Source organism: Amphibalanus amphitrite, unplaced genomic scaffold, assembly GCF_019059575.1.
Source record: "Amphibalanus amphitrite isolate SeventyFive unplaced genomic scaffold, NRLGWU_Aamphi_draft 000679F_arrow, whole genome shotgun sequence".
NCBI lineage: Eukaryota > Metazoa > Arthropoda > Thecostraca > Balanomorpha > Balanidae > Amphibalanus > Amphibalanus amphitrite.
Window position 1 is genome coordinate 54,549 of NW_024882173.1, and position 25,159 is coordinate 79,707.

At 47.2% G+C, this 25,159-nt stretch overlaps 2 protein-coding genes across 10 annotated transcripts; one reads left to right on the forward strand and one right to left on the reverse strand.

Moving 5' to 3' along the window:
* The first annotated feature begins 278 nt into the window (after nt 1-278).
* Nucleotides 279-24,986, forward strand: LOC122364486 (arginyl-tRNA--protein transferase 1-like). Of its 6 annotated transcripts, none has more exons than XM_043334892.1 (10): nt 279-323; nt 16,188-16,321; nt 17,187-17,313; nt 17,950-18,077; nt 18,474-18,596; nt 19,777-19,914; nt 20,154-20,332; nt 20,777-20,938; nt 21,262-21,422; nt 22,714-24,986. In XM_043334892.1, exons 2-10 carry the CDS (start codon nt 16,228-16,230, stop codon nt 23,099-23,101), a joined length of 1,500 nt encoding a protein of 499 aa, XP_043190827.1. In that variant the 5' UTR covers nt 279-323; nt 16,188-16,227; the 3' UTR covers nt 23,102-24,986. The 6 variants fall into 6 exon arrangements, with proteins under 6 accessions (XP_043190827.1, XP_043190821.1, XP_043190823.1 ...); XM_043334886.1 differs by lacking the exon at nt 279-323 and adding an exon at nt 380-457; XM_043334888.1 differs by lacking the exon at nt 279-323 and adding an exon at nt 389-474.
* On the reverse strand, nt 3,201-8,571 carry LOC122364489 (protein RFT1 homolog). Of its 4 annotated transcripts, XM_043334901.1 has the most exons (8): nt 8,229-8,240; nt 6,698-6,700; nt 6,231-6,417; nt 5,702-5,935; nt 5,108-5,347; nt 4,387-4,637; nt 4,008-4,136; nt 3,201-3,569 (listed from the first exon to the last, which is right to left on the reverse strand). In XM_043334901.1, the coding sequence occupies exons 5-8, from the start codon at nt 5,252-5,254 to the stop codon at nt 3,296-3,298; spliced, it is 801 nt and encodes a 266-aa protein (XP_043190836.1). In that variant the 5' UTR covers nt 5,255-5,347; nt 5,702-5,935; nt 6,231-6,417; nt 6,698-6,700; nt 8,229-8,240; the 3' UTR covers nt 3,201-3,295. The 4 variants fall into 4 exon arrangements, with proteins under 4 accessions (XP_043190836.1, XP_043190837.1, XP_043190835.1 ...); XM_043334902.1 differs by lacking the exons at nt 6,231-6,417; nt 6,698-6,700; nt 8,229-8,240 and adding exons at nt 7,619-7,704; nt 8,440-8,571; XM_043334900.1 differs by lacking the exon at nt 8,229-8,240 and having other exon boundaries at nt 6,698-6,914.
* Nucleotides 24,987-25,159: the final 173 nt, after the last annotated feature.

Sequence of the window (25,159 nt, forward strand, 5' to 3'; positions counted from 1 at the left end):
GCTGAGATATAAGCCTCTCAAAAGCGTTACAGGCCGGGCCGGGCCGGGCCGGGCCGGGCCGCTCATACTGAGATTTTTCCGTGATATTGAAAAGACTCGCTTCGCTCGCTGCGCTCGCTCGCTCGTAACAATAATGTAAGATTGAAGCGAAATGTTGGAATGAAGGTTTTCTACTTTTCAATAAAAGGATTCCTCTAAAAAACTTTCAGAATCTGGTAGCAAAATAAACACAAGTAGCTGCCACATAAATGCAATCATAGCGCAGTTTCGTCCAGTCTCGTCGACATTTTCATCTATGTGCTACCGGTTTTCCATATATGGAGGTTGAATGCTGACGTTTCTCGATCTCTTATTGGTGAACAGCGTAACCCACGTGAATTCCGCCAATGAGATACCGAGAAACGCGGGCGAGCTTGCAAGACACCGATGAAGTGCGAGAGCCGAACACCACCATAATGTGACTTGATTGATTTGGTCGGTTAAAGGGACCATCCCACCTTAACATTAGTTTTGAGTTGAGATAGCCAAGTTTGCGGCCAGGCTCAGAAACCACCATTTATCCTGGTCGCAAACCCCGCAGCTTTATGGTGTTCAAGAAATTTCTTCCCTTTACTTGCAGGGTGGGACCAGCTTAGTCCCTATCTCTTAACCATTAGCGGTTTTTTGATGACGTCAGCAGTCATTTCAACGCCCGCCATTCCTTGAACCCGAATTTTGCTGACCTTGAGCTCCCTTCTTTATCAACGTGAAATCCGTCGTCGGCGCGCGTATATATCTTTCCCGAGCGAAAAAAACAAACATTCCAGTTTTTTGGCGCTTTTGTTTCAATTGTGGTTGTTTTGTTCGAAGGCTTATACAGGTGGTGTTTGCGCAAAATTTCTAACGGAAAATCACCGACTATTTAGTGTCGACAGCTGCATATTAACTTTTTGAACACGCCTCCATCACTGCTTGTTTATTGGCTGTCTGTGGTATTGGGCTGTGTTGCTGTATATACCGTGTGTTGCTGGGTGATTGTGATAATATTTTGATGATTAACCTTTTTATTCGGCGGTGGAGAATTCTGAAAATCCCAGGACCCAGGGGGTGCTACAAACCCCTAATTATCCACCCCTGTTTTTTATTTTAAGTTCCATCCAGTACCAGTATCAGTATGGGTGTTTTTGGCAATGGAAGGTAGGTGAAACATTTCATTATTGTAATTTTAATCTTTTGAGACCTGAATTTCAACATTCTCTTGAGAGCCTGAGAGCATTCATGCCAAGGTTTCTGAGTCTGTTTCATGATAAAGAGACAATATTTATAATGGAGTCAACTTGTGGGTCAAGTCAGCAGAACTTGATAAATGAGTATGACATCACCTCTACACCTGTCGCCTCCTGTATTGTAGTGATGGCAGGTTCAATGCTGAGTCTCAGAATAATAGCCAGCGAGCGTATACTGTTGTTTTGTATTTCTATGCCCGATCGGCCCTAATGTGTAATGTCTTGCATTTCTAAATATTGAACTGTAATGAATGAGACGCTGTAATGAGGTACTGTAATGAAAAGACTGCCTCAGACTGCAAGGTTTTATTTAACCAAATATGACTGCATGTCTGCTACAGAATGAAACACTGACAAACACTGACACTGACATCAGGCACTGACAAAGTGAATGCACAAGAACGATAAGGACTTCTGGACTTCAGAGCAAGAGATACACCCCACGCTCAGGAACGCCGCTGTCACCACATATAGCATACAGCACCCGGTCGTGCCCATCATTAGCCTACAAGCCCCACCAGATGCTAACCGGCCACGATTTTACCGCCCTCTACGAAAAGCAGTCATCTCACTTTGCAAGCGACCTCTACAACGATAGAGGAATCGACAACTGGCAATCCGACCTGATCGCGTCTCTCCGGTCTTACCACTTTGGCTGTGCAGTGGTGGTAAACGGTAATGGGCTTCCGCAATTACCATAAGCTCCAGGGAGGTGCCATCCCCACACCTCCCCTGCCGTCCTCTGCATCGCCATCGTTCATCACAAATGGCTATAACTAGGGTTACCCGCGTGCTCCGCAACGCGAAGAAGGGTTATGTTTGACCCGTGGGTATTGGGTTGGTCTGTGTCGATTTGGTTGGTATCCATTTCCTTCGATTGCTTTTTGACGGCCAAGCATTTTGTAATAAAAAAGATACATCGCATCGAGGTGCCCGTGTCGTATTACCATGCGTTCTACTTTAGGATGATTCGAAAACTGGCGTGAAGTCTTTTGAGGGCCATCGATGAATTTCGCTAAAAATGACGATGTAATGGTTTGGAACATTTACATTTTTAAGGATACTGTTGCTAATCATGCAAAAATGAAGAGTGAATATTGGACAGAATTGAATGCTCTATCCAATGGTACCATATTCAATTGCCAAAGGTATCAGGTTATGCAGCAAACCCCGTGTGATTAATAAAGTGGCACAAAATTGACAAACACCATTTTCTCCTGTGATTTGCACCACCTTGATTTGGATCAATCAGCTTTTCACAATTTTTATATGAGAGGCGGTACCTTTCTCTTGCAAATAGGAGTTGATTCAACTCGCTCCGTCTGACGGTCACCTGAAAATAATATAAATTCCCAAATCCGTCCAAAACGTCAATTTTCCAAATAAAAGTGCCCTCCCCGGTGCACGTGGCGCGTGCCATCCCCTGCACCGCACACCATTCGATAGCCCGTTCAATTCTGTACACGATGCTGTTTTCCCCGTGCCGGTCGGACCCCTGGTCACCAAGATATTGCACGGGAACTGGACCCGTGTCGGCCAAAATTAGCCGTTTTCGCCCGATTTCGCACGCCGATTTATACATGTAAAGTCTATGACGCGAATTTGCACTTTTTGAGCACGCGCCTCGCGCTCCCTATCAATCCGATCGAGCTGAGACCCCTCAAAGGCACGTCGCGCATCCTTGATCTATAAGTTGTGCAAATTTCAGCGCGCTAGGTGCAACGGTCTGGCCTGTAGTCCACGCAAAGCACCACCAAGTCGGGACCTCGGTAACGGACAGACGCACCCTCCTCAAATAGTAATATAGATTAGGATCTGAATGCCAAAATTCATCGGTAGGAAGTTGCTTTCAAGCACTGTCCGGCTCTCAAATGGGCGATAGCCACAACGCCCCCTGCAGTCGCACCAGTCTTAAAATTGATAGATCCACTCTACTGACAGGCACGGTGTATATTCAACCCAAAATGCACATAAATATCACAACAAAACAACCCCTATTCCCTGCGTGACCATGTGAGTAGCACTCCCCGCTAGCTGCGCTTCAGTTTATCCCCGACCCGCTCCCTGACCGCCTGGAGGAGGCGGGGCTCGCTGTACACCGCCGCGGCCACCACGGCGGCCCCACAGAGCGCGCCCACAGCCACATGGGCGGCGGCGGAGCTGGGGTACAGCCAGCTCTCGGAGCCGGCTGCGAGCAGGCCGGCGGTCACCAGCGCGGCAGCCACGGCGGCCGGCGGGCGGAGACCGAGCAGCGGCGGCACGGACACCGCCGGCTCCAGCGGCAGGCCGGCCACGAACCGGTAACTGGCGACACACGGGGCGGGGACAGGGTGAGAGAGGTACGGGACACTGTATCGGGCATCAGCGACACACGGGGTGGGGACAGGGTGAAAGGGGTACGGGACACTGCATCAAGCGCCAGCAACACACTGGACGGGGCGAGCGGGCAGCAGCAGCAGAAAATGGGACGAAGACATGATGGTTGAGAGTGGCACGGGACACTGTATCGGGAACCAGCAGCATACGGGGAGGGGACGGGATGATAATTGAGAGGGGTACAGGACACTATTGGGGACAGCAGACATTCGTATCAGTCGATAGACGGGTGAAGTAACGAGATCCAAGTATATCGAGATCGGCGAATAAAGCGTGATATTGACTATCCATGACAGATTGGATAATGATGTAAATAATTAGACCAATTAGGACAAATCAAATCTATTCAAAAACACAAAAACTCACCAAACGTATATCCTGGTCAGCATATTGACGCAGTTGGCGAGGATAAATCCAACCCCGCCGAATAGCCTAGTAAAGATCCCTGTCGAGATGACGAATATCACAGATAGCAGCACCATCTTCCGGTTATACCTGAAACACCGGAAAACGCCACAACACCTGTCAAAGCGCCCGATAGTAACGTTCCTAGCTTCACTTTATCGACACGACTGGCCAGCCTTTCCACTTCGCCTTTAGCCGCAAAAGGCAGTCTAACAACAAAAACCAACATGAGAACGTCATTTCCTAATCCGCTCAGCCTCTACCGACTAATTTACCTCACTCCTTACTAAGCCACCGACCATTTCCCGACTGCTTTCCATAAACCCTCCACGGCACTTACCCATTGATCTGTTCCTGGCGCATCACCGCGAACGTGTAGCACTCCAGCACTCCGTTCACCGCCAGTAGGAGCACGTAGGCGCACTGGGCGCGCAGCAGACTGACGGCCGGACCGGCGGTCAGCAGGGCGCCTCCGTACAGCCGCAGCAGCAGGTGGGAGTAGCTCCAGCCGAACGTGACGGCAACCAGACCGAGCAGGCTCATGGCGCGCAGCAGGTCGTGCAGAACCCGGCCCGCCGCGGCAGACACCGGCTGCAGGGAGAGGGGGTAGGGTCAGACTCATAGCGCGGAGTAGGTCGTGTAGCACCCGGCCCGCCACCGCAGACACCGGCTGGAGGGGGAGGGAGCTGTCAGGCACCGGCTGGAGGAGAGGTGCCAAACTGTCCCCTTCCAGTGACTGGCGAGAAGGGGAGAGATGGCCAGAAGGATAGAAGCTGGGCAACAAAACAAACCGAATGACAAAAAAGACACCAAGATGAAGATCACAACGACTGGCAGTAAGGACTTATAGCGGAGATGAAGAGTAGCTACGAGTATAATTGGCTAATATCAGAGGAGTGTGTGCTTACAGCTTTTTCGGCGCCTCACCGGGCATCGACACACTGTGGTCAACGTTACTGATATTTTCACCAAATGCCACTACTCCTCAGTAAAAAAAAAAATAACACAAAAAACTAACATCAAACACCTCCTACCACACAATCAGCCACGTTGCCACCTACCTTTCCCCGTTCCACTGTGCGCGAGAAGTAGACGTAGGCGTTCTCCTCGACTGGCTGAAAGAGGAAGCGAGCCGCCAGGCTGCCCAGGTTGGCCACCACGTCGTACAGGCCCTGCTCGGAGAAGTCGAGCAGGTGGAAGGCGGTCATCAGGTAGCGCTCGCCCTCCGTCAGCAACTGCTTCAGCAGGCCTTGTTTGAAGAAGCTCCAGGTGAGGGCCAGCTGGTCACGGTCCAGCGCCGGCTGACGAGGAGGGGAGGAGAGGCATTACTGATCAGTGAAGAGAGATGGCAGCAAGGGTCACATCGCCACCGTCGCGACAGGAAATGTTAGAGGCAGACGCGGTTGCTGGGAAAACGTGGCAGCACAACTTTGGCTCTATTTCTAAGGATACTCGATCCAGCGCTGCCGTGAGCTGTCTGTAACACAGGTAGGTCTTAATACCGTTTGACTGCAACCTAAGAGGCCTTAGACCTAAAGTTCTAGCTAAATGAAACGAAGAATGCGACGACTTGGCCAAAAGAAACCACTATGACCGCGAAAACGCTTGACTACATTTGAAACCCCGCCCCTTTACAAATAGTTCACTGGCCTCACCTGTCCCGGCACCAGTCTGGGTCCCAGCTCGCTCGCCGACTTCACCGGTAGACAGTTATCCGGTGAGCGGACGTGCCAGAGCAGCAGCAGGGTGCCGTAATAGATGACCACGAGGAGAGCGGAGCTGACCGCGTGGCCCACACAGTAGGCCCAGATGGCGTGGGACGGGTACAGGGCGATCAGTCAGGCTTTGAGCGCCACCCGACTGCACAGACTGACCATGTCGGCTACCACCTTGGGAGAGAGGGAGAGCGGGTGGGTGAGAGAGTGGTGAGAGGAGATGGGGAGGGGCGAGAAGACGATAAGAGAGTCAGAGATAATCCACATATGCCAGCAAGGTAGGGAGAATACAGTACTTCAACGCGGTGTGAACGATCGACGATACGCAAACGACTGTCACAGCAGGCGATTTGAGCTTCGGATATAATTTCACTGATATAGCAGAGTCATCGGGGAACCGAAGCGCCTAAAATATTTTCCCCTGACACCCTGTTCCTCTCCTCTGCGTCACCCCACCGCCGTCATTCACCTTCAATTTGACAAAGAGCATGGCCTGCGCCAGGATGACCAGCGGCTGGGCGGCCGTCTCCAGTACGACCATGGCCGCGGTGACCCACACGCCCAGACGGTACTCTGAGGTCACCTCGGGCGCCGGCTGGCTGAGCGCGTGCAGCCAGAGGCCGGCCAGCGCCGCCGACACCGCCGCTGACACGGGCCTAGCCAGAGTAGCCATAGTAGCTAGCCTCATGACTCTTGGACTATGAAAGGCAAACGAGTCTGTGTGTATAGTTATGAACGCGGCTTCGTGCGGGTTACACCAAGTATGTGCGTGTTCGGCGTTCGCGTTGTGCATTTTCGTATCCGTAAGTGTGTGCGTTTTCTTGTATAGGTATTTCTTGTGTTATCTTCAACCAGCTCGGACTCGGAGTGTAATCGCCACGCCGATTGTGGATTGCTCTTGATCGTCAATACATACATACATACATACATACATACACGCTAACAGGGGAGCGGGGCGTCAGTCAGAGGCAATTACAACACTGCTCTTTTGTAATACACTCAATTCACTGGCAATAAAACATTACATACTTATGTGCCTATGACGATCCCCACATCTGAAGAAATAAACGTCATTTATCGAGGCAATGACCTTTTAAAACCACTACTACTCAACAGAACTGTGCCGATTAGCTGCTACCCATTGACTGCCTCCACAGTCCACATTCCACAACAACACCTGTTTTTGAAGTAGGTACACTCGGGGGCAGATTGATGTTCCACGACTCCCTACCCATCGAGCTCCCATGGCTCAGCACTGGCTGCTGCCAGTGGCAGCACTAGCAGCACTGGCACTGGCATGCAGTGCTGAGCAGTGCTGAGGGCAGGCAACACTGACATCAGCCAGTGCTGAGCCATGGGATCGCCCGATGGGTAGGGAGTGGTGGAACATCATTCTGCCCCCGAGTGTACCTATATCGACAGTTCCCAGCAAGCACATCCTAAGTGTCAAATTTTTGAAATTGAGATTTCTATACCATTCGACTCAGCTCGTGGAGCTGAGTCGAATGGTTATGAAAATCACAGTTTCGAAAATTTGACACTTGGGATGTTCTTGCTGGGAACTGCCGATATGCAGCTTCTCCCAACAGCTGTGACCATTTCAAGTTAAACTGATTTCCGGACCGGAGCGATGTACCTATTGCTTATGAAGATAACCGTATATTACTTCATTTTATACCTACAATAACTAGAAAATAAGAACAAACTCTGTTCAACTAGAAACATACCAAAAATTAGCATTTTTCTTATGGAGTACACACTACAGTTCTGGTGAGAAAATAGCATATGTTCTACTTAGGAACTCAGACATTGGATGCATCACTGATGCATGATAGGAAAAAAGTAAAGGGTGCATACCTGACATTGATGATGCCCAGGACATCAGATGTGATATACCGGAGAATGACTGCATTTGTGATGAATGTGAACACTCGGTAGGTTATCTGAAAGACATTTCATAGGTATAGCTTCAGCATCAATATGTGCAACACAGACCATGCTGTTCTGGGCCCTGTTTCACCGGTGATAGCAGCATGCTGCTATCACACGTGTCAAATTGGATTTCCATGGAAACATCAGCAAACCATGCCGCCGTCAATCTGTGTGATGTCATCAAATATTGCTGCCAACAGCATCACGGCCGTGCGATCAAACACATCGCATTCAACGAAACAGCAACTCTGTTCCAAACGCAGCTCACGGATTACACGAAACGTCATTAGTGTGACCTCATAACATTACGTCAGCTCGCGCAATTTGATAGTAGCGTGCTGCTATCAACGGTGAAACAGGGCCCTGGTCTCCGCAGCATATAGGTGCTTCATTGGTGGAAAATCCCAGGGGGTGCTACAAGCCCCTAATTATCCACCCGTTTTTTATTTTAAGTTCCATCCAGTACCAGTATGAGTGTTTATGGCTTGGAAGGTAGGTGAAACATTTCATTATTGTAATTTTAATCTTTTGAGACCTGAATTTCAACATTCTCTTGAGAGCCTGAGAGCATTCATGCCAAGGTTTCGGAGTCTGTTTCATGATAAAGAGACAATACTTATAATGGAGTCAACTTGTGGGTCTCTACCGCTGAATAAAAAGGTTAATCATCAAAATATTATCACAATCACCCAGCGACACACATATACAGCAACACAGCCCCAACAACACAGCCCAATACCACGGACAGCCAACAAACAAGCAGTGATGTAGGCGTGTTCAAAAAGTTAATATGCAGCTGTCGACACTAAATAGTCGGTGATTTTCCGTTAGAAATTTTGCGCAAACACCATCTGTATGGGCCTTCGAATAGAACCACCACAATTGAAACAAAAGCGCCAAAAAACTTGAATGTTTGTTTTTTTCGCTCGGTAAAGATATATACGCCGTCGGCGCGGGCGTTGAGAAAGCCTGTTGCTTTTCATTTTAATTTGAATATTAGAAGATACCCACCACTGGAACTTGGACTGATATTATACCCAAGGCCATATATATTATACCAAGGCCGAAGATGATCAAGCTGCCTGCTATATCTGGAGCTTGGTGTTGAACTTTAACATGGAATAAAAAACAAAATATCAAAGCAAACTGGATATGGTACTGCAAGTTAAAGTCCAAAGAAATTTGAAGAGCTGACAATTGACATTAATTCTTTTCCTGCAAGGCTTTCATATGGAGATCACACCATGAAGAAATATTTTTGATGTTAACAGTTGAAAGGGGATTGATCTTCCAGTTTTGACGAAAGACGCTGCTGACTGTCTTTGGAAAAGGATGTCGGCATGAGGTGCAATTGTGCTTGTGAAGTGGTTATAACTGGTCTTTTCACAGTATTAAATTAAATGTGTCATTGCAGCCAAGTGTGTTATCATGTAAGGTAAAATCAAAACTACAATGTTGGTTTTACGAGCATTGAGAAGGCTGGTAGGTAACATCTGCCTGTGCTCGTAAATCATGCTGCCAAAGTATTCTAAATTAATTTTATCATACACTTTTGTTGTCCAGAATGGTTGCACTATTGTTTGGTATCATATTATTCCATGTAAATATGGTAGTGTAAAGTCCGACCAACATGTTACCAGATTTGAAGCTGTTACGTTACCTAAGTACCTGTTTTTTTACTGGCGTGGTGAATGTCACCTGGATTTTGTTTTGAGGTGCAGATCTAGTAACTCTGACTACATGGGTTTGAGGCTATTATCTATTCTGTTTTTACTGGCCTGGTGAATGGCGACTGATGTTGTCTGTGGATGGCACTGAAACAAATTTTGAGTGTCATGTACAGTGTTTTATTTTAATACAATGCTGAGGGCTGAAAGTTGTCTTGTTTAGAGTGGTGAAAGTTCAGGATATGCCAGCCACTATGGTGGGTCAGAGTTAATGTGTTGCAGTCAGTTCGGCTTCGGCAAGCACACGGATGGGCATACGCATCAAGACCTGCTCTGCCATACTTTCAGCCAATTTTACCTAGGTAAGTCTTTTTTTCTGCCAAAAGCTATGACATTGTGAATTTCAGTGCTGTGGCCTGTGTGTAGCTTTCAGGAAAGCAATTCTAAATAAAGCTCTGATAAAGTGCAAAATCAGCAATGCAGCCCTCTAATACATTTTCTACAACATCTTACTTGTTCCTTGCATGGAGAGAAAAATGCAATGTTATGAATTCGTTTATTCACATAATTTGACAAGCATGCAGTTACCTGCTACTATCACTGCAGAAAACATCAGTTGATCAAACACAAGACACAACAGAAGTTTACAACATAGGGCTGCCGAACCTGCTTCCTCCCACCACAGTTGATGCCATTTCCTAGCCTGGCTTGATGTGAGCACTGAATAGCTGCTTTGTCTAATTACAGCTCACTACCATTCAACTTAAACTGCTCTCTTTAAAAGTAAGAGTGAGAGCGTTCAGTGTTCATAGCAGCTCGACAGACGACAGACAACAAACATCTTGACAAACCAACCAGTTTTTGATTTGGCTAATGATTTATGTGCTTGTTGTATCATGGCCAAACTACTTTAACAGCAATAATCCCTGTTTCATCTTGATCTTGCTTTTATATCCATTTGAACTCACTGGCTTCTGTTTCTCTTGAAAGCAAGTTAAAACAACAATGATAAACTAAGGCAGGAGATGTGAGCTGTGGCAGTAGATTTTTGATTCAACATATGTCAACCTTATATTGCTTGAGACCTCTGTGACAAACAAATATTTATAGTTTTTTGATAGTTTGGATTCTTGGCTTGATTTAGCAGATCAGCTGTGAACCTTGACTTTGAAATCACATAAATGTCATGGTACCCGAACGAATCCTCGCATGACATTTCTTCGTAGCACATTTTTTCGTCCGCATTTCTTCGTCTACAAATCTTCGTCGGTGCATTTATTTGTCCCTCAATGCTTACTCTTGCATATATTTGCGTTGAAGAAGAAATGCGAGCCGATTTTCATATACCCTGATGCGAGACAAAGTAATGCGATACGAATAAATGCCCTGACGAAGATTTGCAGACGAAGAATTGCGATACGAAGAAATGCCATAAGAAGAATTGTCCTGGAATCCTTTATTGGTCATCATATATTGACCTTGATAAGATAAACGCATCATTCGCGCAATATTTGTCGCACTTTGATACCAAACTATTGCTTCCAAATGCCGACGTAAAGAAAACCTTTATGTGACGTCATAGAAACAGCGGAGTTCCCAAAAAGTAAACAAAAATAAAAGTCTTATATCTCGAAAACGGGTGAATATTTTCCGGTAAAATTTGGTAGATGTTCATTTTCGCTCTTTGTGATTCACGCTACATCACTTTTATGCCAATTCATTAACTTTTTTGAAGGTGGGAGGGTCCCTTTAATTGTTGATAATGATAAGTGATGGAAATTTTCATTTTTAATGTGATTGGGTTTGTTATTGGAAGGGTAAAAGACCTACCTGGCTCATTCTCTTCTCTTTGTGCATGCAAAGCGCAGGCAAAGGCTGAGGCCTAGACATAAACAATTCAAATTCATGTCTCAACACTCATGGCAATCATTTTGAGTGACAGCTTTCTCATTCTCATAGTATTTTCATCTTTTGTTCTGATAAAATAATGCTTTTTAATTTAATAAGTACCTAGGTGCCTTACTTAAAAAGTGGTTCAAAATGCAACCAGGATAATTGTAGGCTTATTCTCAGCCCTGCCTCCAGCTTTGTCAAGGAATTCAGTTGGGGAAACCATGAGGCGCCAAACTAAAATTTGATCAGCCAATTAACGGCTGGAGTGGGCGGGGCGATGACCATATATGATCTTAAAATCAGAAAACCTCATCTTTTCCATGCATTCTAGCATTCAAATGAAAAAATAAGGCATAATAATGTTTTTTAACCACACAAGGCCTACGTTCACACGTTGCACAATGCACTGACGGCTCTAAATTGCAGAGTTACAATACAAGGTCAAACAGTGATTGGCAAATATGGTGGATTGCAACACGTGCAATAAAATGTAAGCAGCACCGTGGTTTTAAAATTCATTATTTTTATTATTTAGTTTATGGTTTTTCCAATTTTGGTTAAATTATGATTTTAGAATTAAATATCTTTTATTGTAATTAAATTTAGACTTTGAACAATTTTTTTTTCAAAACACCGAACCATTTATGGAATGGCCAGCTGATTGTGACACCCAGAACCTGCAGAAAAGCTGTTTTCCTATCAACATTTTTGAGTGAATTTGTGGAATTTAATCTAATCACGTTAATTCCTAGTGGAAAATGGAAGCCTTTTCTCTCCGATAAGTGGACGCGATACCACAAGTACTGGCACAGTATACAGTTTTTCACCCGTAGTAGTGAGGGCTGCATTTATGTCCATAAGTGGTCATCAAAAGTCTATTTATTGACCAATCCATTTTGTGATCTTCACCTCATAGTTTCCCCAACTGAATTTGTTATGTCTCACGAAACACTACAATTGTTGATTTACTAGGGAAATAAGCTAAAATTACAGCACTCTATTTTATGGTCCTGTGACAGGACTACCTCCCACAGGGTCCTGTATAAAGGATCTAAAAATGACGCCGTTTTTTGTACCCTTCTCACGAAAACCCTTTGACCGCCTGAGAACTAGTTGCTCAACCCTGAAAATGTCATGATTGATGGACAAATGAGCAAGGAAAAGATTGGTCCTGAAATAATGCTCAACTCCCTGTAGAACATGCTGAAATATGACTCCAAACTATGAGGATATGTAAATCAACTAGACAATACAGATTAAGTTACCATACCATGATCATTAATTTTTGTACATGCTCTTCATCTAACTATAAATTCATCATTTTTCTGTTGCGCAATCTTTTGTTTTATAAATAATTACAAAATTCAATTGTGAGAAAATATTTCTGTCTGAGGAGTAGGATCATCAATATGTTTAGCTTATCAGGTGATTGGGGGATCTATTTGTAATGCTGATGTCAAAGTAGGATCAATATTTAGCCTATGTTTAGGATTGATTTCTTTGCTTGAGAAACATTTTCATTTTATTTTTACTGGTGTATGCTAATACTTGACAAATTCTCTTTCTGTTGATACCATTCACTGGTCAGGGAAGTGTTGCCTTGCTGCATAAGGGCTGATCAATGATCACTCTTTTAGGGATGTCTCTTCAATATGGAGCAGGATCATTAAATAGAGTGCTCTAGTTTTGGCTTATTTCCCTGGTAAGTCACTAACTGACCATCCTGATCATGCAGCCTTATTGTTATTTCTTTTTGATTTAGCTCAACTGTTTGGGGCTGGGGCAGATTGACAGAGCAAGAGCTGACACCAAGTAGTGTTTGCTGCTCAATGCTCAGGTCCTGACCCCTGCCATCTGATCTTGCAATTCCAGGCAGTAAAAAAGGAAATGCCAAAGCATAAGTTGCCCTTTAAATCTGGACAGGGTCTACCCTTTCCCATTCAACTGGCATGACTCAGACTGGTCTGCCATGCAAGGACAAAATTAATGGATATGTTTGAGTGACCTCTGGCCTGACACATTTACCTCTGACCTATCAAAATCATTTTTGCAGGGCCTATTTTAACATGTTGACTGGGGGGGGGGGGCAAATGCCCCCGCACTCAACAGAATTGACCACCCCCCCCCCCCCCAGTCATCAAGAGTTGCCCACTATAAAAATGGGCATAAAGGAACAGGGTGACAAACATAGGTACCAGTTACCACTGTGACGTGTTTTGCAATGGATGTCAAATGAGTCAGTCTGCAAGTAATGACCAGTGGTGGATCCAGGGGTGGGTCATATGGGTCATGATCCCCCGCCCCCTTGGGGCCCAGGGACACCACAGGCCTGCCAGGGGCACCACCGGCCTCGCAGGAACACCTTGGGCCTGTTAGTGGCACCACGTGCCTGTCAGGGACACTCCAGGCTTGTCAGGAGCACCACAGTCCTGTCAGGGCCCAGGGGCACCAGCGGCCTAGCAGAGGCACCACCGGCCTAGCAGGGACACCACCGGCCTCGCAAGGGCATCATGGGCCTGTCAGGGACACCACGGGCCTGTCGTTGGAACTTCAGGCTTGGTAGGGGCACCACAGCTGTTCTTTCAGATGCACCGGCGGCCTAGCACCATGGCACCATGTTTGGCCGGGGCCCTGATCAGCGGCCGGCTAGTACTCTTACCGGCGCTCACACACGTGCTGGTTGCCCCGGCAACGGGCTATTGACCAATGAGAAGCCAGGAAAGTGCAACGTCACTGCGATTTTTCATATACCTGTGCCCCCCGTAGTGCGCTTCTCATTGGTCAATAGCCCGTTGCCGGGGCAACGTGCACGTATGTGTGCGTGGGCTAGCGCGCTAGCCGGCCGCCGAACAGCGCTCGGGATCGCGATTCGGCGTATGTCGCCTCGCATTAGCCGCGCGTTTGCAGTCTTTTCGTGGTTTCAAACGTTCAAACATGGGATATGATGCTGCTCCCATGCATTAGGGTGGGTGTCAAGGTCACTGGAAGGTCAGGTCAGGTGATTTACCTTTGATGACCTCGGTTCACATTTTCGAGTTTTTTATGTGTCTAGGCTAGTTTTGGAGCTGAATTCGAATTTAGCAACCATTTGGTCGTTTACGAAGTAGTTTTGGTGCCTTCGTAACATGTTACAAAGCTGTCAGAGGCGGTTGCCACCTACTACGAATACCCGGCAAAACCCTTACTGGTTGACTTGACCCGACCTGACCCGACCTGGCCTAAATGCATGACGACATCATCTATGATCATAACTAACATGATATTCGTGACCAGCACCCCGAAAAAAACATAGCCACCCTTTACGACGCTCTAACAGGTCCCGATTTTCCCGACTTTTGGGTCATTGACCTGACCTGGAAGGTCAACCGATGACCTAGGACCTTAAAATTGGGTATCATCGGCTTCCTTTCATCACGGGCAACACGGTCGTTTTTTCCGCGAAGCTCTAGCTCGATCAGGGGCGAAACGGCAAAGGGGGAGGGTCCAACGGACCCCCCCCCCCATACGTTCGCAGCTAGAAAACACCAATACGGGCGAGGGTTAATGGATTATTTAAGACAATTTTCCAGGTTGCCCCCCCCCCAGTCAAAATCCCTTAAAAATAGGCTCTGCATTTTTTGCCTTTGGATGGCATAGCTAGCTCCTGTGGCCTTCAGCTCCCACCCACCACTGACCACAGCCAATCACCTTCAGAAGTCTATACGAGGCATAGGCCTGCTGATGTCTTGGTGTGAAGTGTGAACACTTCTGGAGTTGAAAAAAACATTTATGAAATAGCATTAGACGTAGAAATCATACTTTTTCATCAAGAATCTTATGAAAGAATCATAAAACAATATAAAAGAATCCTACGTACGGCCTGGTCTATATTGAGCACCACAAGGGCTCACAGCTCACACCCAAGGTCTTACTACTGTGAGCCCAGTGCTGTAGCCTAGCTACCCAACTGAGCTAGGTATTGGATGGACCGAATAGGAGACTGATGAGGTGCAGGCTGGCAGAATATTCAGATCATTCAGGTTTACCCAACTACTGACCTGCATACTTAAACTTACCATCTGCTTACCCTTCATCTGCTTTTGATGTTTGTCAGAAAATTGACATACTCTTTTTCTGGTATTTGTGAGATTTTTATGTCTGATGGGTCGGATTACGGATAAAATGAAAGCTTTGAAGGTGCTGCTATCTCATTCATTGCTGTATGCGCACATTGCATAGGTAACATGCAAACAAGCAAGCAATGTTAGGTTACACAATAACATGTACACAGTCCAGGGTTATTGGTATGTGTTGGGAATGGGACACTCATGACAGAATGTGTTTGGTAGAATTATTGAGGGAGTTGATGCAGAAGGATGGGGAATAATGCCTCATAGGAATTTCAAATATATCCTCTTAGGGACGGTTGGACCCTTTATGAACAGAGTTTGCTGAAAATGCCTTCCTTTATATTGTTATTTGTGACATGTGCTTTTTGTTTGGATGGTCGCTGGTCATTTTTTCCAGAAAATTTGCCTCTAGTATAGCAGCACTTGATACCTTTCTCATCAAAACCTACCCTGACTCATAATTCTTCCCTGCATATATCCTTGCCACAATGCTGCATGTTGATGAAATTTTGTTTATGAAAAGGTTATAATCAAATTTGTGATTTTATGGTTAGAGGTAAAAAGAGTGTCAGTACTGTCAACCCTTGTGCTTTCCTAGCTCCCGTTCACCTGGAGTCAAGTCTTACGAGGCCAAGCTCATTTATGTGTCATGTGGTTAACTGCTACTGCTGCTACCAATGCTAAATTATTTTCATGCTCCTTTGAGTAGATTGGCTGTACCTGTATCTATGGTATGGTTTACATACATCAAAATTTATTTCATGAAGTATTGAGGTTGAATTGGTGGAATATTGTCTCCCTTTAGTGACCACATTTTCTTCACAGATTATGCCTCAATCAAGACAAATGACATAGGCTTGCTACAATGTCTCGTAATTATTCGATTGTCCAGCTGTTTCCTGACAGCCCAGGACACCAGTGTGGCTACTGCAAGTCTAAAAAAGGATTTATAGCTCAAGGTAAGCTGGGTTACTGGCTGTAGAGAAAATCACCAACCAGAAAAACTAAGAAGCAATGCATAATACTATGAAAGGCAATCAGATGAACAACATTTCCAAAGGTGTAAATGGTGTAGGAATACATCTTTAATGGGGCCTAGGACTCGAGACTTCACTAAGTCAGATTACGTCATGGTTTTCTGTATAATTCAGGACATTGTGGTCATTTTAGCCCCGCTCCAAATTTGCTTCTTTGTTCTCTTCTGCTGGACTCTAATCTATGCCTGATGCTGACATTGATATCTATCGTGCGGACGGAACTGCAAGGCATGCGTTCCCTGCGCGATCCCAAGCCCCTCGCGATCCTAATGTTTCAATTGCGCAAGTAACGGAGAGCTAGGAAACGCTGATACGCACTTCTCAAAAGATGTTCTTGGTAAACAGGTCAGAGCCATGCGTCATCTCGTATCGTTAGGGAGTTTGCTAGGCGTGGCTGTCAACAAAACATTCCATTTCAATTCGTCCCAACTGAAGCTACATGGACGTGTAAAATTGGTCGCGATCGAGTGAGGTTGTAAGGGAATGCAAAGCAAACAGACTTACGATGTCAGTCTAGTCGAATCTGATGCTAAACACGCCACGTATGGAGTAAGGTCGAGCTGGGACAGTCGACTTGAGATTCAGTGAACATTAAAATGAATGAAGTGTGCGTAGTCCATTGTATCAGATGGACTGCTAGAGTTTGCAGCCAGCTATGTCGAGATCGCGGATGCTCAAATAAAACCGACCTTATTTTGAGCCGTAACGATCAAGCGATCATATCTGCATATTCTGTGACCGGTGAGTTGTGGCGCGTTGACCGATGGCCCCGCGTGTCCCGGTTCAGGTATGTGGGCGCACGCGCTCGATGTGCAGGAGTACCAGGCACTGCTGGACCGCGGCTGGAGGCGCAGCGGCTGTTACTGCTACAAGCCGGTCATGCACGAGATCTGCTGTCCGCCCTACACCATTAGGTCAGGAGTCGGTGACTCGGCGGAATGGCAGACATTGTGCTGGTACTGCCAGTAAGCTTGTGTATTTGTAGGATTTATTTCATGTGCAATGTTTATTTGAATATCGATGTATTCTTGGGGAACTATCGTGCGGTAAGAGACAGAGTATATGGGCGGTCTAGTGGCCGAATATTTAGCGATTCATCTTCAGGCATCATAGTCATACATGTTGTATCAAACTATAAAAGTGTGATAATGCATCAGTTCCCCCAAATGCTGTTATTGGTGTGTCATCATCACCAAGTCCTTTGGATGATGCTTTACACGTTTCCTATGGCTGGAAAATTAAGGCATGACTTGATTGTCGTTATAAAAAAAAACTTTCCTCGGGATGCGAAATTAATGTTGAATATTTTTTTTCGGAGTTGTTCAAGAGGATAGATGGGTACAAAATGTTAGATTTATTCAGATGTTTCGGTACGCGTGGTTTCCTCATGGACAAAGTGCGGAAGTCACCGGTGAAGTCACCGGAGTTCACTTCTGAAAGTACCACGAGTACGCAAAATATCTGAATAAATGAAACATTTTGTGCCTATCCTCTGAACAATAAACAATGTCTTGAAAAATAATACGTGTTTTTTTTTTTTTTTTCACCAGATGTGATGCTCTTGGGGTTAGGCTGACCAAGTCTCAGAAAAAGATTGCCAAACGAATGCGCAGTTTTCTTCGCAACGGCAGCGCCAAGCTAAATCAACAAGAGATGTCAGCTGGCGACGATACTATGGGTAAGAAGAGTGTTTCACGGGTTGCTTACCGATTTTTAACGATATTTATCCTTTTACTTAGAATAAAACAACTAAAGGCTATTCCCAAGGCCCTTGTCACCACCGAATAATTTCATCAATTACTTGAATCCCATAATATCATCTTTTGAAATTTTCGCCTTTTCTCGATATTGTAGGATTGAATTTCGATGATGATAGAATAAATGGCTAATTATCTCTATTAAATATGTTGCAGGTAGTTTTCAGGAAATTGCACGTAACTGTATCTATTAACATTAAACCCATTGCTTTCATGAATGTCCCAGTCATTGGTTGAACGCCTAGCTAGAGCTGTTTGCCGTTGTTTTCCGCGGTTACACGGCTGCGGAACGTTGTGACTGGATATTTTCTCGCCAGATGGCAGTGTGGAGCACGGTCATGTCGACCTGGAAATTGATGCCGAAACACTGGAGAAGATGGCGTCCAGGGCCAGTGGCGACCTGCCCCAGGGCGCTGCGCTGCTCAACGGCGACCTGACAGGTCAGTGACCGGTCGCAGGTCAACTTGTAATTTAAGACCGATCACACGCTTCGTAGTGAGCCGAAATCACGTACCTATTTAACCCTCGCCGGACCTATTGGTTTTCTACATACGCGCCGGCCGAGGGGGGGGGGGGGGGTACGACCCCCCTCGCCGTTTCGCCCCTGGTGGAGCTAGCGCGTCGCGGAAAAAACGAGCGTGTGCGCCGTTACGAGACGCAGAGATTGGTACCCGATTTTAAGGTCCTAGGTCAACCGGTGACCTCTGAGGTCAGGTCAAGTGCCCCAGGGTACGGTTCAGTTTTTGGTGAATAACTTCGCAAAAAAACGGCCGCAGAGCCGCGATTTTGGCAGCATCGTGTTCGCCTCGCTCAGGCGCGTCGAATGATATACTTTTTGTCCGGGTCAGGTCAACTTTGGGAGTTGACCTCAGGTCAAGGTCAGGTCAGCACCCCCAGGTCACGAAGTTGGTCGAAAGAGGTCATCTTGCATATCATTCGATTCGGCAGGTCTTCCTGAGTCCATTGGTGGCTTTCTCGACTCGCTAGCTCAATTTGATCAAGAGTTATTGACGAAAAACTAATATGACCTTGATGACGTCATAAATGACGTCACGCAAGGTCAACAATGCAAAAGTGACGCATCTAACCTTGCAAGGAGTGCATCAAATCACGATTCTGTGTGCTTGAGATAGTTGGAGATCGTTCCCGGCGCCAGAATAGCAGTTTTCATTTTTCCCCATTGACTTATAATGGTGAGGTCACGAAAATGACCTGACCTCATATGACTTTTAGGAAAAATCCGAGATATACAAGTTGTGAGACTCATAATGGATACTAGATCCTGCAAGTTTCATTTCCCTGTGACATCTCCTCTGGCAGTGAGGGCGTTGCGAAGTTGCGACATCTGAAGACCGTGCAGAGGTTCACTTATGACGTCATAGGTCAGTGACCTGACCTGACCCAAAAATGCGGTTGGTGTCAAAAGATGCGGCTTGGATCAAAGGTCAGGTATGCCAAGTTTCAGCTCTCTATCGCCAGGGTGTTCGGAGCTATCGCGAAAAAACCCTATGGGGGGGGGGGGGGGGCGGCACCCGCCCCCCCCCCTCGGCCGGCGAGGGTTAATTCATTTAAATAGGATGCTGCCGGCAGTGACCTGACTTTGTTTGCTCTGCCGCACAGATTCACCCCGGACGAAAGCAGAGGGGCTGTCGGACATGACGTCCTCAGAAACCGGCGAGTCGGCTGGGCAGACGACAGCCACCACCAAGTCATCGGAGCGGCCTGCGTCATCGGCGTCGCAGACGTCGGTCCAGCCAGGTCGGTGTCAGACTCGTGGAGTTCGCACGCGCCGCATAGATAGATCACGCTGCACTGTGCCGTGCCGTTCCAACTTGGCTACATTATTGTGCTAAATGTTACGCAAGCTGCAGATAATTAGCTGCAAGATGCTTACATTGCGTAGGTGACTAAGACTGAATGGTTGTGTCTTTTTTTTAGCTATTTTGAGCATATTTCTAGTCATATGGAGTGCTGACTGGGGCCGGTGTCGGCGGCAGGCGAGGGCATGGATCCATCCCGGCCGCCCTGTAAGAAGCAGAAGGCCCTGCGCCGGGAGCGCTGGCGGAAGAAGCACGGTGACGCGCCGCTGCCGGCCGCCGGCGCGGGCGGCGGCGGCGCGCCCACTCCGCTGGAGGAGCTGCTCAAACCGCCCGAGGACGCCAAACACACGCTGGAGGTGGGAGGACGCAGCGCTGAAATTAAAGGGGACGCTGAACGTAGGGGAACATTAGCTCATCTTTGTCGTCAGGGATTGAAGTTTTTTGTGTTGCTTGCAATCATCTTATGATGATAAATTGTTCTGAGCCATCATAAGACTGTTACTAGTTTACTTTAGTGTGTTATCGATGTTGACTGTTGTTGCTTGTAGAGCGTGAGTGTCGTATTACTGTTGATGCCAGAGAGTTGCTGTCGATTATTATAATCGACTAGCTGCTGTTTTACGCCAGCTAGTCGATTATAATCGATTATTATAATCGACTAGCTTTCGTTTGCGTAAGTTGCAGTTGATGAGCGTCAGGCATATGACAAGCTTGTTGCCAGCGAGAAGTGAATAAATATGTCTTTTTGATTTCTCCTTCATTCCTCGTCGGCTGACCTCTGTGCTCGCCGCTCTCGCCAGCTGCGGCTGGTGTCCACGGCCCCGTCCAACCGCGAGTTCGCCTCCACCAAGGCGGCCAGCTACCAGGTGTACAAGCAGTACCAGATGGCCGTCCACGGGGACACCGAGGACAAGTGCTGCATGCGCACTTTCGAGCGCTTCCTCTGCGCCACCCCGCTCAAGGTACGGTGATTATGTGGCTGTTTTGGAGGCACGGCGACTGCCCGTACATCTAAAAAAATATGGTGGTTGGTTGGACGAAGCGGGTGGGGCTTTGTTATCGCGGTGGGTGATGATTATTTACACTAGCGATGTGTCAGACGAGCGGTAACGCTGTCCAAGCTGTCCTTGAATCTGAACAAACTAGGACATCGGCTATACGATAAATGGTGATGCCGGATGCGTGTGCAGCAGCTGTGGTCTCGTGGCGCTTGGCTCTGCCACTGTTTAGTATAAGTGAGCGCCTATCTGCCCGGCCTGACTGACCGCGGTATCCGCCTGCTCAGGGGGCACCACCGTACGGCGCCTACCACCACCAGTACTGGCTGGACGGGGAGCTGATCGCCGTCGGAGTCCTGGACGTGCTGCCCTCCTGCGTATCGTCCAAGTACTTCTACTACCTGCCCCGCTTCGGCTTCCTCTCGCTGGGAACGTACAGCAGCCTCAGGTAAGGCCGGCGACGGCGACAGTCTGTGAAAACCTTTGAGTAGCTACTCGCACAGCAGAGGTATTTGATCACTTTACTTTCGGAAAACTTCCTCGCTTTTTCTTACCATTCTTTTATCTTTGTATTTGGCTGCTTTGAAAATATTTACAATAATCTGCTGCTGATGTAGTCCCAGTAGCTTGGAAAGTAGCTCTGTGGTAGTCTTTGCACATTAATGATATTGTGAGCTGCATGACACAGGCGTGCGCCCCTCTTGATGCATTCGCTTTCATGAAAAAATGTCTTCCAAATCATGCCCATAGATTGTCCCTTTGTCACTTTCTTGTCAACCTTTTTTATATTATTTAAGGTGTTTTCCCTCATCCTCCGTGGCCTGTTCCACCTTGTCCTGTTAGAAAGTCGTAAAGTGTGGCTTCTAAGGGGTTTTTCGGGGTGCTGATCACGAATATCGTGTTAGTTTTGATCACAGATGATGTCTTTAATTTAGACCAGGTCGGGTCAGGTCAGGTCAGGTCAACCAGTAGGCGTCGTGACGGGTATTCGTAGTACGTGTCAACCGCCTCTGACAGCTTCGTAACATGTTACGAAGGCACCAAAACTACTTCGTAAATGTTCAAATGGTTGCTAAATTCGAATTCAGCTCCAAAAACTAGCCTAGAAACATGTACAGCTCGAAAAAGTGAACCGAGGTCACCCGAGGTCACCAAAGGTCAATGACCTGACCTGACCTTCAGGTGACCTTGACACCCACCCTTATGCATGGAAGCAACATCAAATCACATGTTTGAACGTTTGAAACCACGAAAAGCTTGCAAACGCGCGGCTAATGCGAGCCGACATACGCAGAATCGCGATTCCGGCCAAACATGGTTTCGGAAAAGAGGTCACAGGTCAAAGGTCATTTGGGTCAGGGTCATGAAATTTTCAGGGTTGGTGTAAAATTGATGAATGTGAGGGTACTGAAAGTTTCGTCGCGATCGGCCGCTTTTTACGCGAGTTATTCGCGAAAAACCATGGGGGGGGTCCATCCGACCCCCCCCCCCTACACATGCGAGGGTTAATTTTTCCACCTATTTGGCATTTATGTCCTCCCGCGTACCTGTGAAGCTGTTTCTCTTGATCCCGCTTCCACCTCTCTCCCTTCTTCCTGTCTCTTCGTTAACATCACCCCTCCAATACATTCCTAACCTTCCCCCGCCTTCCTCCATATCATTCCCCCGCTGCTGTTTCCTGCCCTGCCTCGCCCCGTCGCCCGATCGCTGCCGCCCGGTGACACGCCATCTCCGACCAGGGAGCTCGAGCTGACTCGCCAGCTGCAGCGCAGCCGACCAGAGCTGCGCTACTACTACATGGGATACTACATCCACACGTGCCCCAAGATGCGCTACAAGGGCCGGCTCGGCCCGTCCGACCTGCTCTGCCCGGAGACGTACACCTGGCACCCTCTGTCCGCCTGCGAGCCGCTGCTCGACAAACACAAGTACTCCCGGTTCGCGCCGGCCGGGCCGCCGCTGCCGGCGCCCGACCTGAGCGCGGCGCTGGTGCTGTACGACGGACAGCCGATGCGCTACCGGCGCTACCAGCAGCTGCGCGGCGCCAGCGACCAGCAGGAGATGGGCCAGTACCTGCGGCTCGTCGGACCAGCCGTCGCCTCGCAGACACTGGTGTTCAGGGAGTGAGGTGGGCGGCCGGGCGCGTGGTAAGTCTCCATGCCCCGCATAGGGAAATAGTGCAAGCGTGACACCCACTCCTGAATTTTAGATTAAAGTGTGGTCACGATCCGCCATCGGTACATTAGTTATATTATCCCCCTCTCCCACTTCTCCAATAAATGAGGGTGATTGGCCTCTCCATACAGATAATTCGTCATAACTCTAGAATGGAGCGATGAACTTGAATCTTCCTGTAACTTCAACATATTCAGCGATTAACGTGAATCTTCCCGTAATTTCTACATAAATTTCGCATTGTTATGGATTTCGCTTGATTTTGTCTAAAATTTTCTCAGTTATTACTGATTCTCAGATGGCTGTCGGTTTGCTAAAATTATTATTTTTGTCCTCCGAAATCGAGTTTGCATCAAGTCTGAAACATCTCCTTAAATGTCTTCACTTTTCAGTCAGTAACTGGTCAAATTTGGTGGTATAATCAACACTGCGATCACGACAGCCCTAATTGTAAAGAAATTAGGTACATTCGTTTCCACAAAAGTTATATAGGAAAACTGCAAATTTTCATCCATATCGGACAATGATGATGTCCATATGCCCACAGTGCCCGTTCTTTGGATCTGCCAGTGCGTGTTCTCAAAAGTCAAATTTTATTAAAAGTAGTGTTTTTAATGTTTATCTCGGTGAGACGAGACCTTTCCAACGTTCTTTGCGCATCTCGCTGCAATGCTGAGTTTTGGAGATAATATGCGGGGTGCTAAACGTCCCTCCTGAAACAATGGCAGTCGGCCGAAGGCCCAGCCAAGCCGTGCGGGTCAACTTTTGATACCACCGCAACTAGGTACCACTGACGACTGCCGGAAGCGCGTTAGTCTAATCGTGAGTTGTTTTCAAGGCAGGAATTGGGTTCACTGGCTGCGCAGTCCGGAACGTGCCGGTAGTTTTGTTTTGACACCTTGCGTTTTTGGTGTGGCATTCACGTGCCTGTGATGTTGTGATGCGTCTGCCGGCGGGGTGCAGCGTTACGCGGCGGCTATACTGGCAGGAGAGGATCAGCCAAATGGGGCCGCCTGGTGACTGATCTGAGTGCGACTGGCTGTGGCGGCAGCCTTACTTACAAATGATGTGCAGATATCTTACATCTATCATGTGTGGGCTCTTTTGTTTTCCAGAGATCTTTGCACCTAATATAGGTATACAGCCTTTATTTTATGAAAGTCGCTCTGGTAATTAGATTTATGATTGTCTCGAAAAATTGAAACGCGTTCAACGCTGTTGTTACGTCATTAGATATGTCCTGTGTGGCTTACAGTTTTGTGCTGTAGTAGTCTGATTGCTTTGTTGTATATTTCCGTATTTCTCATCAGACTATATTATCTGCCTTAGCAAGGCACACCTACTATAGGTATCCATCACCAGTTTCAGATTAACCTACGATACTAACTACTTACCGCCGGTGGGAGCCGGCTGTAGCGAGGCGCCGCTGTGCGTCTGCGCGTGTGTATGTGTGTGCTGCGGTCAGTTGCCTGTCGCCCCGCCCTGGGCTAGTGGTCGGTGACGCCGCCTGTGATACGGACACTGCCTGCCGGCCGCGGGAGCGATCACCGGGGATGGTCGGCCGGACAGGCGAATGCGGGTCGGTTGCTCAAGGCGGGACGGTCTTCTCAGGCGACGCAGAAATGATGTGAGCCGCGGCGCTTATGGCATAATACTGGCCAGGGGACAGCGACGGCTCTAGCGAAACCTTTGCCACACAATCGACCGGATTTGTGTTGCAGCTTGCGCTTGGACGGATTGATATTGTTACTGACCAGTTTTAACTTAGATATTCATTTTCATATTCGACGTCGCTTGCCTTCTTGGTTGTTGTGATTCAAATACATCTTTAAACGTGGATGTTTGTAAGGGAATATTTTTACCGGGGCTACAGTGCAGCTTATTTTGTTAAGCGGCGAATTCGTACCGAACGTTTAGTTGCATGAAATATTTTCTAATTGGCCACTTCCATGCATGTGAATATCGGTGTTATTTACAGAAAGCCGTATAAATGTTTCCGTATACGGCCAT